Source organism: Aquarana catesbeiana, linkage group LG08 (assembly GCF_042186555.1).
Source record: "Aquarana catesbeiana isolate 2022-GZ linkage group LG08, ASM4218655v1, whole genome shotgun sequence".
NCBI classification, from domain to species: domain Eukaryota; kingdom Metazoa; phylum Chordata; class Amphibia; order Anura; family Ranidae; genus Aquarana; species Aquarana catesbeiana.
Genome location: NC_133331.1, coordinates 287,131,728 through 287,146,539, shown reverse-complemented (window position 1 = coordinate 287,146,539; position 14,812 = coordinate 287,131,728). Strand labels below are relative to the sequence as shown.

At 45.3% G+C, this 14,812-nt stretch overlaps 1 protein-coding gene across 1 annotated transcript in view; it reads right to left on the bottom strand.

Moving 5' to 3' along the window:
• Window positions 1–14,812, bottom strand: part of LOC141106771 (uncharacterized) — a 90,742-nt gene that overhangs the window by 21,464 nt on the left and 54,466 nt on the right. Inside the window, exons 9-16 of the mRNA XM_073597698.1 lie at window positions 14,260–14,403; window positions 14,068–14,173; window positions 13,863–13,951; window positions 13,633–13,768; window positions 11,155–12,298; window positions 4,746–4,992; window positions 4,153–4,621; window positions 644–647 (exon numbers count right to left, since the gene is read on the bottom strand). Of these exons, the coding sequence (XP_073453799.1) occupies window positions 644–647; window positions 4,153–4,621; window positions 4,746–4,992; window positions 11,155–12,298; window positions 13,633–13,768; window positions 13,863–13,951; window positions 14,068–14,173; window positions 14,260–14,403 (2,339 nt within the window). The remainder of the gene's footprint in view (window positions 1–643; window positions 648–4,152; window positions 4,622–4,745; window positions 4,993–11,154; window positions 12,299–13,632; window positions 13,769–13,862; window positions 13,952–14,067; window positions 14,174–14,259; window positions 14,404–14,812) is intronic.

Genomic DNA, 14,812 nt, shown 5'->3' with positions numbered 1-14,812 from the left:
AAGTAGGGATAAAAGCTTGTTGCAGTTTGATCAGTGAGATGTTTTATTTAATCTATGATAAATACGTAACAGTTCGTTATTTTATATGAGAAGTTAGGCCCCTGTGGCAGTAGCTTAAAATTAATAAATTTTGGCATCGCTGCTCTAAATTGTGGGCACAACTGGAACAGGCCCAGACTGACATTCTGCTGCCAGGGGCTCTGTGGTGCTATGACCAACTACCGCCTGTGCTGAAGTCACACCCCATAATGGGTACGACACTCCGCATATACTCCCAGGTCAGCACACAGAACCGGCTTTCTTCCCTGATTCCCCATTGCTCCCTATCATAGAAAAAACGTGGTTCCTCCCTGGTCTGGAACCCCAAATGTTTCGGACCCTAAGCCAAACAGGTAGGGTCCAGGCATCCCACTTCCTAACGGGAGGCCAATGGCCTTCCACAGTAGTGCTAATGAGCCCTTCAAACTTTCCTTGTGGACAGCGCTACAATTACAACACTTTCTCAATACTTTGCCTAATCCACAGGGATTTAATCGTCCCCTGACGTCCTTTGAAGCATACTGTTCCAAAGAGGGTTCCCTTCCACAGGCTCTATCCAAAACATACGCCCTCTTGAACTGTCCGGATGAACAACCACACTTACCGTTCTTGAACAAATGGAAAAGTAAGCTGGGGCATACATTTACATCTGCTCAGATACAACATGTCCTCAGATTTTCGTTGAAATCATCGGTTTGTACGAAAATTAAAGAGACCAACTATAAACTGTTAACAAGGTGGTACCTCACCCTGCAACTACTGACCAATGTTGGAGATGCCAGGGGGATGGAGGAACACTACTTCACATATTTTGGTCGTGCCCTAAATTGATCCACTTCTGGGAGACAGATAAACCACGCAAAAATTTACGGAATACAAGGTTCCTGGTGATCCAGCTTTTTCCTGCTACATGTCTCCTCCATCTGAGCCAAACTCTATAAAAACTCCATTCCAAATGAGATGGAAGATCTAGTACTCCCTGCACAACACCAACATCAAAAATACTCTAAAACTTGGGGACTATGGAACCAGTTTGTCGTTTCCGCAGAGGGTACTGCCCTTCTTGGGACTTAATGTCACAGATAAGTTCCGGAGCCCGTTCACCATAGTTATCCTGAACCAACGCCATTTCACCCCCCCCCCAGCCTTACCCCCCCCTTCTCTCCTTTTACCTTTTCCATCCTTTTTTCCTTACCTTCTTTGACTATTGAAAATGAGAAAATAGTTTTGGGCGACAGCAGGTCTTGCTCCACAGCCCATTTTTCATCTTTAATAAAAACTGATAGGCCAGGAGGTAAGCAGGTGAGCAGTGTGCCGAAAAATGTTTTCAAAGAAATTGAGCGTGCCGATTTTATAACAAAAAAGTCAACTTCACAATCTCAATCACGAAAAGGATTTTTTATAAAGTAAATGCTGTAAACTACTTTAGTAGTGAGAAATTAACATCCTGCCCTCTCACGCCTCAGATCAACCCCAATTCATACACCTTCACACCTCAGATCACTGTATCACCTGCAAATCTGCCCCACCACTGTACCCCCCTGCTCAACTGCCCCACCACTGTAACCCCCTGCACATCTGCCCCACCACTGTAACCCCCTGCACATCTGCCCCACCGCCGTACCCCCATGCTCTTCTGTCTCACTGCTGAACCATCTTCTCATCTGTCCTAACACTGAACTTATCTGCTCATCTGCCCCACCACTGTAACCCCCTTTCTCATCTGTCCCACCTCTCTAACCCCCTTTCTCATCTGCCCCACCTCTGTAACCCCCTTTCTCATCTGCCCCACCTCTGTAACCCCCTTTCTCATCTGCCCCACCTCTGTAACCCCCTTTCTCATCTGCCCCACCTCTGTAACCCCCTTTCTCATCTGCCCCACCACTGTAACCCCCTTTCTCATCTGCCCCACCTCTGTAACCCCCTTTCTCATCTGCCCCACCTCTGTAACCCCCTTTCTCATCTGCCCCACCTCTGTAACCCCCTTTCTCATCTGCCCCACCACTGTAACCCCCTTTCTCTTCTGCCCCATCACTGTACCTCCTGCACATCTGTCTCACCTCTGTTCCCCCCTGCTCTTCTGCCCCACCGCTGTAACCCCCTGCTCATCTGTACCACTAATGTACTTCCTTTCTCCTCTGCCCCGCCACTGTACCCCCTGTACATCTGCCCCACCTCTGTTCCCCCTGCTCTTCTGCCCAACCACTGTAACCCCCTGCTCATCTGTCCACCAATGCACCTCCTTTCACATCTGCCCCACCGCTGTACCCCCCTGCTCTTCTGTCCCACCGCTAAACCCCCTTCTCATCTGCCCCAACACTGAACCCCTCCTGCTCATTTTCCCACCACTGTAACCCCCTTCTCATCTGGCCCAACACTAAACCCACCCCCCGCTCATCTGCCCCATCACTGTACCCCCCTGCTTTTCTGTCCCACTGCTGAACCCCCTTCGCATCCCTCCCACCACTGCACCTTCTGCACATCTGCACCACCACTGTACCCCCTTGCTCTTCTGCCCCACCACTGTAACCCCCCTGCTCATCTACCCCATCAATGTACCATTTTTCTCATCTGCCCCACCACTGAACCTCTCTACACATTTGCTCCACCGCCATATTCCCATGCTCTTCTGTCTACTACTGAATCACCTTCTCATCTGCCCTACCACTGTAACCCGCTTTTTCATCTGCCTTACTAATGTACCTCCTGCACAACTGTTTCACCTCTGTACCCCCTGCTCTTCTGGCCCACCTATGTTCCCCCTGTTCTCCTGCCCCACCACTGTAACCTCCTGCTCATCTGTCCCACCAATACACCTCCTTTCACATTTGCCCCACTGTTCTACCCCCCCTGCTTTTCTGTCACACCACTGAACCTCCTTCTCATCTGCACCAAAACTGAACCCCCCCTGCACATCTGCCCCACGGCTGTACCCTCCTGTTCCTCTGTCCCACATCTAAACCCCTCCTGCTCATTTTTCCCACCAATGTACCCTCTTCTCATCTATGATATGTGTGATATGCAGAGTGGTAAAAGGAAGCAGAGATGAGACACATCTACTTGTCCTGGCACACTCATCCTGCTGATTCATCTCTTGCATCCAGCCCACGTGCTTGTATGTGATGTATGGGATGTATGTGATGTCACATACGAGCATCTGGAATGGATGTGCAATGATGAGCTCAGGTCAGGGGCTTTTTCTGAAAGCAGTGGGCCTGTGTGCAGGATCATAAGTTGGGCCCCCGCAGCTGAGGAAAAGTTTTTGCGCCGCAGCAAAAGCTGGGTGTGATTTTCATTGCGCTGAATATAAGGAGAGGCCAGCCCGTCCATATGTACCACCTAATATCTCTATTTTGATGTGGAATATCTCTAAAATGATGTGAGATCTAACGTTAAAACCACTTGATCTTACCGGATCTAACGAATATCTATTAGCCTGAATGATTTTTGGGCCGAAAATTTGATAAGGGGGGGCTAACCCGTCCATATGTACCACCTAATATCTCTATTTTGATGTGGAATATCTCTGAAATGATGTGAGATCTAATGTTAAAACCACTTGATCTTACCGGATCTAACGAATATCTATTAGCCTGAATGATTTTTGGGCCGAAAATTTGATAAGGGGGAGCCAGCCCCCCCTCATTAATCACTTAATAAGTCTCTAATTATGTGAGATCCAACGTTAAAACCACTTGATCTTACCGGATCTAACGAATATCTATTAGCCTGAATTATTTTTGGGCCGAAAATTTGATAAGGGGGGGCCAGCCCCCCCTCAATCACTTAATAAGTCTCTAATTATGTGAGATCTAACGTTAAAAACACTTGATCATACCGGATCTAACAAATTGCTTCCAAAATAGCTAACTGTTTGGTCAATTTTTTGATAAGGGGGGGCTGATGACGGGTTAGCCCCCCCAGCAAATAACTGTTAATATCGCTTCTTCTGTGTGAGATCTAACGCAAACAACGGTTGATCTAACCTGATCTAACAAAGATCTAACAAACTGCATAAGATTTTTTCATAAAATTTTGATATGGGGTGGCTAACCCGGCAGAGGTTGGCTGTCTCCACTTCACATGCTGCTCTATGCTGATCCCCTCCCCCACCTGCATCAATCAGCCCAAGTGAAGGTGAAACAGGCTCTTTGGAGCTGGCAGCCATCTTGTTTGTGGAACTACAGGTCTCAGCACGAGCAGCAAAATCCACGTCCGGGATGTATGATGCAGATCCATCCACATTGCTCTGGTGGTCTGATGACACCTCTGCCAGGGGTTTTCCCTCCATGTTTGCAGAGGGTTTCTCCACAACAGAGACTCCAACAGGCAGCTGTTTGCAGAGCTCCTTCCCTTTCTGTTCCTCAGCTGGGACCCCATTCACCACAGCGGGGACACCATTCACCGCAGCGGGGACACCATCCACAACAGCCGGTGGGGAAGACATGTTGGAAGGAGGCAGCACATTGCACTGGGATTTCTCCACCAGTGCTGGCTTTGCCGCTCTGTAACCCCTCTGCTTATCCTCAGGGACTTCTGCTGGTTCATCAACAGACATGTCTGCCCTTAGGGGTGTCTCCATCTGTTGGATGAACTTTAGGGTGCCATGTTCACTCTCAACCCCCTGGCTGGTTGCCGCTGGCGATTCCCAAGCCTGACATGGGGGGGAGAGGTGCAGAGGCAGATGAAGCCGGGTTGTCTGTTACCTGCAGCTGCTGAGCCACAGAACTCACTGATGTCTGGCTGGCAAATCTCCCCTCATTATTAAACTTTTCTGAAAAAGCTCCACTTCTGTCTTTCAATTTCTCCAAAAACAAAGATTGTTTCTTTACCTTTTCCTCCATTTGCTGTAACTCTGGCTTCATGGCCAAATGATTCTTACTCCAGGCCTGGAAATACTTGGCCCTGAAGTTTTTATGTTCAGCTTTTAAACATTTAAGTTTCTCCCCAGCCCTTCCAATTGCCCGAAAACAGTCAATGATCTTCTGTCTGTAGACATCCACATTCTCACCAGGGCCTGGACCGCAGTCAGATCCTCCACCTCCTCCTCCTCACTAGGCCCCGTATCATCAGGGGAATCCCTCCCAGGGCCTCCCCCAGGATCAGGCATTATTCCTGGGCCAAGCTAGCAGGCAAGGCCCAGGCTTGAAAAAGGCTGGTTCTCACAGAGAGCTCCTTGGGTGTGTCCTCCTCCTCCTTCCCACTGACCCCCAATGTAAGGAACATTCTTCCCACTGCCCCCCAATGTAAGGAACATTCTTCCCACTGACCACCAATGTAAGGAACATCCTTCCCACTGACCACCAATGTAAGGAGCATTCTTCCCACTGACCCCCAATGTAAGGGACATTCTTCCCACTGGTCACCAATGTAAGGAGCATTCTTCCCACTGATTACGAATGTTAGGAACATTCTTCCCACTGACCACCAATGTAAGGAACATTCTTCCCACTGACCCCCAATGTAAGGGACATTTTTCCCACTGATCACCAATGTAGGGGACATTCTTCCCACTGGTCACCAATGTAAGGAGCATTCTTCCCACTGGTCACCAATGTAAGGAGCATTCTTCCCACTGACCCCCAATGTAAGGAACATTCTTCCCACTGATCACCAATGTAGGGGACATTCTTCCCACTGGTCACCAATGTAAGGAGCATTCTTCCCACTGGTCACCAATGTAAGGAGCATTCTTCCCACTGACCCCCAATGTAAGGAACATTCTTCCCACTGATCACCAATGTAGGGAACATTCTTCCCACTGACCACCAATGTAGGGAACATTCTTCCCACTGACCACCAATGTAAGGAACATCCTTCCCACTGACCACCAATGTAAGGAGCATTCTTCCCACTGATCACGAATGTAAGGAACATTCTTCCCACTGACCACCAATGTAAGGAACATTCTTCCCACTGATCACCAATGTAAGGAACATTCTTCCCACTGACCGCCAATGTAAGGAACATTCTTCCCACTGACCACCAATGTAAGGAACATTCTTCCCACTGACCACCAATGTAAGGAGAATTCTTCCCACTGATCACGAATGTAAGGAACATTCTTCCCACTGATCCCCAATGTAAGGAGCATTTTTCCCACTGACCACCAATGTAAGGAAAATTCTATCCAACGACCATCAATGATTGGTGATCAGTGGGAAGAATGTCTCTTACATTGGTGGTCAGTGGGAAGAATGCTCCTTATATTGGTGCTCAGTGGGAAGAATGACTTCTCACCCACCGGCCACGCGCATCGGGTCCCCCCGCCGTGCAGCGGGCACACGCACACCTGCTATGGCTCATATAGGAGCTGAAGTACGAGTATAGCGTTTCACAGGAATGAACCACTTTGCCAACGTATATATGTGCATGAGTCGGTCGGCAAGTGGTTAAAGTAACGCAGTGCCGTATTGCAAAAAATGGTCTGGTCATGAAGATGGGCAAATCTTTCCGGAGGTCAAGTGGATAAACCAAGGAATTTTGACTTACCTATAAATTCCATAGCTTAGAGTACAGTACAAGACACAGGCAACTTATTCATACACCATAGGTAAGAGGCTTGTATCTTCAGGTGATTGGACACTGGCAAGCTTATGAGGATACATTCCCTTTGGGTACCACCCTATGACCCTATCCTACTATGTTAGTCCCCGGTTTTGTAGCAAGCAATGCAGAGTAACAAGGAGGGTTTAGGGAAGGTGACCCGTGTCCTGTACTCTACTTCCTCCGATCTTAATCACACAGTGCAAGACATTGACAACGTATTCATACTCAATGGGATGTCCCTAAGCAATGAATACAAGGGTGGGCAAGAACTAAGCAATGGAACTTTGCCAGCAGGTGCAAACAACAACAGGGGTAAAAGACCCGGGTTCAGGGGTGTTGGTGCAAGAGCCTTGTGGCCAAAAGCTGCATCCACAGAGAATTTAACATCCATCAGGTAAAATTTTGGAAAATTATGAACTAAAGACCAGGTGGGAGCTATACAGAGTTGGGCGAGAGAGGCTTGCTGCTTTTTTTTTTTTTTTTTTTTTTTTTAGCATACGCTCTAGTAATCAAATTCCTTCTCCACCGTGCAATTGTGGATTTTGAAGCAGGGTGCCCTTTGCAGGTTCCCAAGGAAAGAACGCACAGAGAACCTAGCTATGACTATGGGAACATAGCTATGACTAAGCACCCCATAGTGGTGTGAAACATGTCAGCTTTTCATTGATCCTGTACCTCTGATGTCTTTGTACCAGAAGAATTTTTAAACCGTCTTCAATAAAGGTGTTAAGAGAGTGTGGCCATCCAGCCTTTTCTACGATTCTTACTAATGCCGCGTACACACGAGCGGACTTTACAGCAGACTTTGCCCGGCGGACTTTTCGACGGACTTTACGACGGACTTTCTGAATGAACGGACTTGCCTACACACAATCCACCAAAGTCCGTCCAATTCGTACGTGATGACGTACGACCGGACTAAAATAAGGAAGTTCATAGCCAGTAGCCAATAGCTGCCCTAGCGTGGCTTTTTGTCCGTCGAACTAGCATACAGACGAGCGGACTTTTCGACCGGACTCGAGTCTGTCAGATAGATTTGAAACATGTTTCAAATCTAAGTCCGCCCAACTTTTGAGAAAACAAAGTCCGCTGGAGCCCACACACGATCGAATTGTCCAACCAAATCCCGTCCGCCGGGCAAAGTCTGCTCGTGTGTACGCGGCATTAGTGTCACTACCTGATGTACCAGACACTATTCTGGTACAAAGACCACCTAGTGGTAAAGTGGCAAACTGCACCTGCCTACATGCAAGCTGAGTATATGTGCCCTAAATATGAGCTTAGCTATGTGGAGTTTCTTGTCATACAGCGAGTGATCATCTTATACTTCCTGGAGGATGACACATCTAAACTACTCACCCAGGAGCCAGTCATCACTCCCATGGAGACACATGGACAAAAACAATAATTGAAAACCCTCGTAGATCATCATCATATATTTATGAAGCTGAAAATATTTTTTATAAAAATGGCTGATGTGTCATTCTCTAAGCGTGCCAGTATCTAGATACACTTTTCTGACCGAAGGAGACCCCTAGGATTTGTGAGAGCTTTTCACCCACAAAGACTTTAAATATGTTTAATGAACTCCTGACTTCCTTATGAAATGTTTCACACGTTCTGAAAAGGAACGGGAAGTTCCTGCTTACCTCCTGGTGGGCAACAATTGTTTTTTCTCCTACACGTTCGGCACTCATGCCACTGTCTTCCCCATTGCACAGGTATGCTGGTCTTTGGCGTGCCCACACCATCTACTGGCGAAAAATTATGTTCCTAACTGTATAGCAGTGATGGGAGTAAGTCACACATGTGCAAGTCACAAGCAAGTCTCAAGTCTTAACCTTCAAGTCACAAGCAAGTCCCAAGTTACTGTGGTGAAAAGCAAGCAAGTCAAGTCAAGTCCCTGCTAGAAGTCAAGCAAGTCAAGTCAAGTCATTTATTTTGGTCAAGTCACAAATTAAGTCAAAATACTGATCTACCCCGAAGCCGGGACTTGAGGGGAGCTTTCTTTTGTGGAGGGGGCGGCTTTTGCCTAGGCCAAGACACAGCACTGGTGGTGCCCAGTCATTGCAAGTCAAATAGCCCAAGTCAAAGTCAAGTCGCAAGTCATTAGCGACAAGTCAAAGTCAAGTCGAGTCATTTCTTTAATTTTGTCAAGCAAGTCGCAAGTCCTCAAACAGGTGACTCGAGTCTGACTCGAGTCAAGTCATGTGACTCGAGTCCCCCACCTCTGCTGTATAGTACAGGACACTGGGTCTCTAGACATAACCAAAGGATGAAGGCATCTACCTTCAGGTGATTGGACACTGGCAAAAAAAGCTGCAGGGGCATTCACTCTATTACGCCTCCCGTCCTAGGTAGCATCATTTTTTTTTGCTAGTGTCCTTAGGTTATGGATGTTTTCTCTACTAACAGAACCTGCTTCCCCAACTTACTCTGGTCTTGTTCTGCAAGATTCTTTTATCAAGTTGTAGCTGCTCCATAGCTACCGTGGCTTTCATGTGTAGCTTTTCGGATTGGTTGATTATTTGGCTGAGCCTTGGAGATTGTGGCTGGACCAATCCTGGATGAAAATGTGCGAGTGGCCTGTAAGGTTGCTCGAGGAACTGAATCCTGTGACGGCATTCACCTTAGCACAACTCCCATCAATTACTCATCCCAGCATAAATCCTCCTACACAAATTTTTGTCCCCCCTCCACCAATACCTCCCAGGTAGTCATTGTCTCAGGTCACCATGGCTTACTTCAGAAGGATGTCTCTCCTCTCAAGCTCCTCCTACTGGTTTATTATGATACACATCAGAGCAGATGAGGAGCCTAGGGGAAGCTGCTCTTGGCTCTGAGGTGTATTTTTTTTGGACCGGCATCCGGCATCCCTCCCCGCCAGTTACCTGTCACAGTAATAGAGTGGCAGTTGCCACTCTTGGGACCCAGGGTACCCTGCAGGTCACGAGTCGCCCTCATAGTGTTACTAAATAGGAACAAGTACTTGTCATAACTGCTAACAATGCATACAAAACAAGAGCCCTTCTCTTTGGATTAGTAATAGCTTTATTTGCTATCATACAATGCATATCTTTAGGTAACAGCTTCAAACCCCACTATTGTTCCTGTCTTTGTTGGAGATGCATTATATTGCCAAAAGTATCGTGACGCCTGCCTTTACACACACTTGAACTTTAATGGCATCCCAGTATTAGTCCGTAGGGTTCAATATTGAGTTGGTCCACCCTTTGCAGCTATAACAGCTTCAACTCTTCTGGGAAGGCTGTCCACAAGGTTTAGGAGTGTGTCTATGGGAATGTTTGACCATTCTTCTAGAAGCGCTATTGTGAGGTCAGGCACTGATGTTGGACGAGAAGGCCTGGCTCGCGGTCTCCACTCTAATTCATCCCAAAAGGTGTTCTGTCAGGTTGAAGTCAGGACTCTGTGCAGGCCAGTCAAGTTCCTCCACCCCAAACTTGCTCATCTATGTCTTTATGGACCTTGCTTTGTGCACTGGTCCAAATCATTTGGTGGAGGGGGATTATGGTGTGGGGTTGTTTTTCAGGGGTTGGGCTTGGCCCTTTAGTTCCAGTGAAGGGAACTCTTAAGGCGTCAGCATACCAAGACATTTTGGACAATTTCATGCTCCCGACTTTGTGGGAACAGTTTGGGGATGGTCCCTTCCTGTTCCAACATGACTGCGCACCGGTGCTCAAAGCAAGGTCCATAAAGACATGGATGAGCGAGTTTTGGGGTGGAGGAACTTGAATGGCCTGCACAGAGTCCTGACCTCAACCTGACAGAACACCTTTGGGATGAATTAGAGCTGAGACTGCCACCCTTGCCTTCTCGTCCAACATCAGTGCCTGGCGACGAAATGTTGCACTTGTCTTTGTGATGTGATCTATCTGCAATAAAAACCTTTGGAAGGTAATTGAAGATTTCTGGTGTGCTGGCGAATATGTACATTGACTCAAAATCAGTGCCTGACCTCACAAATGCGCTTCTGGAAGAATGGTCAAACATTCCTATAGACACACTCCTAAACCTTGTGAACAGACTTCCCAGAAGAGTTGAAGCTGTTGTAGTTGCAAGGGGTGGGCCAACTCAATATTGAACCCTACGGACTAAGACTGGGATGTCATTAAAATTCATGTGCGTGTAAAGGCAGGCGTCCCAATACTTTTGGTAATATAGTGTATTTCCCCTTTAAACCTGGTTGAATGGCACAACAGACAGAGTGGAAATCCCCCTCAACTGAAACGCAGACAAACAAATGGCACTACATCAATTTCCTGCTGAAAATGGAAACCCTCAGTGGGTAATCTGTGCTTCCTCTGTGCTTTATGTTATAAAAAAAGAACAATGGATTGTTACATAAAAAGCAAACATACATCATCATTAATGTGTGCACAATAAAAAAAATTGAAATAAAATAAAACAGACCAAAACACCTAAAATTAAAATATTCCATTTAGGTGTGTTAATCCTTTCAAACTGCCTCGTCCTTATCACACGATCGTCCTACAGACATGTCGATTCAGCCTATTAAAACTCCATCCTATGTTTTTTTGGCTGCCTCAGGTGTTGTGCATTCCCTGGTGGATACTTAACGTTGCTTTCTGCGCAAAACATTTGCCGCATTCTAGACAGGAGTACGGCTTCTCACCGGTGTGAATTCTGAAATGTTTATCGCGGTTTCCTTTGCTGGGGAAGCATTTGCCGCACTCGGAACAAGAAAAGGGCTTCTCACCGGTGTGGACTATCTGATGTGTAATGAGTTGCGATTTCTGGGTAAAAGACTTCCCGCACACAGAACATGAGTAGGGCTTTTCCCCGGTGTGGACTTTGTGGTGTGTCTTGAGTTGGGATTTGAGGGTGAAAGACTTCCCGCACTCAGAACAGGAGTACGGCTTTTCCCCGGTGTGGATTCTCTCGTGTCGGATGAGTTCTGATTTGTTTGTGAAAATCTTTTTGCACTCAAAACATGAAAAGGGCTTATCGTCGGCATGGACCCTCTGGTGTGCGTTGAGTTGTGATTTGAGGGTGAAAGACTTTCCACACTCCGAACATGAGTAGGGCTTCTCCCCGGTGTGAAATCTCTGATGTATAATGAGCTCTGAATTGCATCTGAAGGACTTTTCACACTCAGAACATGAAAAGGGTTTTTCGTTGGTGTGAATTCTCTGATGTACAATCAAGTCGTGTTTTTCTAGGAAAGATTCTTCGCAATGCATGCATGGAAATGGGGGCTCACTGGCGTGGGTTTGCTGGTGCAAAACGAGAGCAATTTTCCGAGAAAAACGCTTCCCACACTCCAAACACAAAAATGGACTCCTTGCAGTATGTGTCCTCTGATGTTCATTAAGAGTTGAGTTTGCTGAAAAATGTTTATTGGATTCTGAATATGAAAATGCTTTATTGTGTCTCTCTATAGCTGTATACAAATGATTGGAAGGAGAATCCTCTGGATTTAAAGGGTCTGGTAATCCATTTGTATTGTGATAGCTTGACTGGACTGTTGGGATAATAGTATGTGATCTCTCAGAAAAATCCTCAGAATTGGACAAATCTGTTGATCTCACAATATGATCAAGTTTACCATGTATATACTGGGTAAACAGGCTTACTCCTTGAGGATATTGAGCCATGCTATTATTGTCTTCATTATAATCTGGAGGCAAAAAAAGATGTCCCTCAGAGGTTATACAGCCATTGTGTCCACCTGTTGGGAAGAAGTCTTATTATAATAACAGCATGTTCACTGTTCATATTTTGCAACCTGGAGTCATGTATGTTGGTTTAGTAGTCAACTGTTGCTCAGAACTTCAGCATGGCATAAGGAACGCCAATACCAACTAGAAGTCAAATAAGGTGTACAACACAACCAAATCAACAATACCACACTGGGTCAGGGTGTTCATACACTAAAAACTTTGTTAAGGCAAGGAATGGCAATGGAAGTTCCTCCACCTTATTTGTTTGGGAACCTTACGTTATATTAAAAGAGGAAGATGGAACTTTTATACGACTTATATAGTACATTCACCTCATTTGTTGGGAATATGAATTAATACTGAAGATTGGAGATGGACCCAATATTTTGTGGACAGTATCTTCACCTCATTTGTTGGAAACATGACTTAATAATAAGGAATGGAGATTGACATTTCATATGGTATACAGTGTCTCCCCCTCATTTGTGGGGAACCTGACCAACTTTAACACATTGGAGTCAAGGTGTGCATACAATGATAACTTACGTCGAGGAATATATATGGCCCTTCCTCCACCTTATTTTTTGGGAATGTGACATTATATTCAAGAAAGGAGATGGACCTTTCATATGGTATACAGTATCTCCTCATTTGTTGGGAACATTACATTATATTGAGGAATGGAGAAGGCGTACAGTACCTCCTGCTCATTTGTTGGAACCTTTCATATGGTGTACAGTATCTCCTCCTCATTTGTTGGGAACATGACGTTATATTGAGGAATGGAGAAGGCCATTTCATATGGTGTACAGTACCTCCTGCTCATTTGTTGGATTCTTTGATATGGTGTACAGTATCCCCTCCTCATTTGTTGAGAACATGACATTTTATTGAGGAATGGAGATGGACCTTTCATATGGTGTACAGTATCTCCTCCTCATTTGTTGGGAACATGACGTTATATTGAGGAATGGAGATGGACCTTTCATATGGTGTACAGTATCTCCTCCTCATTTGTTGGGAACATGACCTTACATTGAGGAATGGAGATGGACCCTTCATATGGTGTACAGTCAGTGTCTCCTCCTCATTTGTTGGGAACATGCAATTATATTGAGGAATGGAGATGGACCTCTATATGGTGTACAGTATCTCCTCCCCATTTGTTGGGCACACAAGCTGATAGAATAGGTATATCGCTGATGTTCTTATGAACAATAGAGCTTTCTCCATCAACTTGAAGAAGTTCTCTAAATTGATGAAAATTATATATATATTTTATATATTTTAAACGCTAGTGGAAACTGATGTGAAGATAAGAATATGTCTATAGAACATATACCTGTGCTTATATTAAGAGAAGATTCCTCCTTTGTAGTCGTCACTTTCATTTCACATTCTTTCATAGACAGTTGATCACCTCTCACATCCTTCTCTTCTTCCTCTTTAACTTCAATTTTCATGTCAATCACTTCCTCCTAAAATAACAAAATGACTGTGGGCACTATTATCCCGAGACAATATTAAAGAATATAGTTTAGATTAAGGTTTGACATTCTCAGTCCCATCTACCTGATGATGGTGAGGGATGGTATGATCTTCCTGTGTAAAATACTGTGAATACAGAGGACGGGGTGGTGGGTTCCCATTACTGAATCCATCTGTAGGAAACACACACACTGACTGAATACATTGTTTCTATGTGTTTATCAGATGATGGGGGATATAGATGGACCCTCCGTACTGCTCTCTCCTTTACGATAAAGTCTTCTCTTACCCGGTGATGTGAGGGGCGGCAGATTCTCCATAATGATGTCCTTGTAGATTTCCTTGTGGCTTTCTAAACATTCCTCCATGGAGACATCCTGACACCTTATAGGAACCTGACACACACAATGATACAGTCACCACCCAGACACATCCCTTGTCTGTTATTAGATAATTTCTCAGAATTCCCGGCACCGCTCACCTCTCCCATCAGGAGGTCAATAATCTTCTGGGTGACTTCTAGAATCTTCTTATCACTGTTTCTCTCTGGAATCAGTAAGGAATGTAGAGGGACCATAATGGATTTTTGTCCATCTCTTGACATCTTTTTCACAAATATTTTATCCTGTGGAGGAAGTGTGGCAATCACTATATACGTTTCAAAACAAAAGAAGTTACCACCGGAGTTCCTGGGTAACGTTACATTGATGACCTGTAGGGGGCTTTTAAAGCATCACTTATGCAAAATATAGGGTATTTAAGTTTATTTCAGTTTCACAGGTACGTGCAATTTTAAGGCTGAGGTCCTAAGGAAGATGAGCTTGAGCTTCGTCGAAATGTCAAAATAAAATCTTAAATTTACGAACGTGCTCTCGGAACAGAACTCGTTTGTATGAAGGGGACTTACTGTATATGCATTTTTAAGGTTGACTATCTGTTTACTTAGTGTAACCTCATCTTTTATATTTTGCAAAAAAAATTGGGTAACTTATTGTGTGCCCTAAAATTAACTTTTTTACTGAAATTTTGCATTT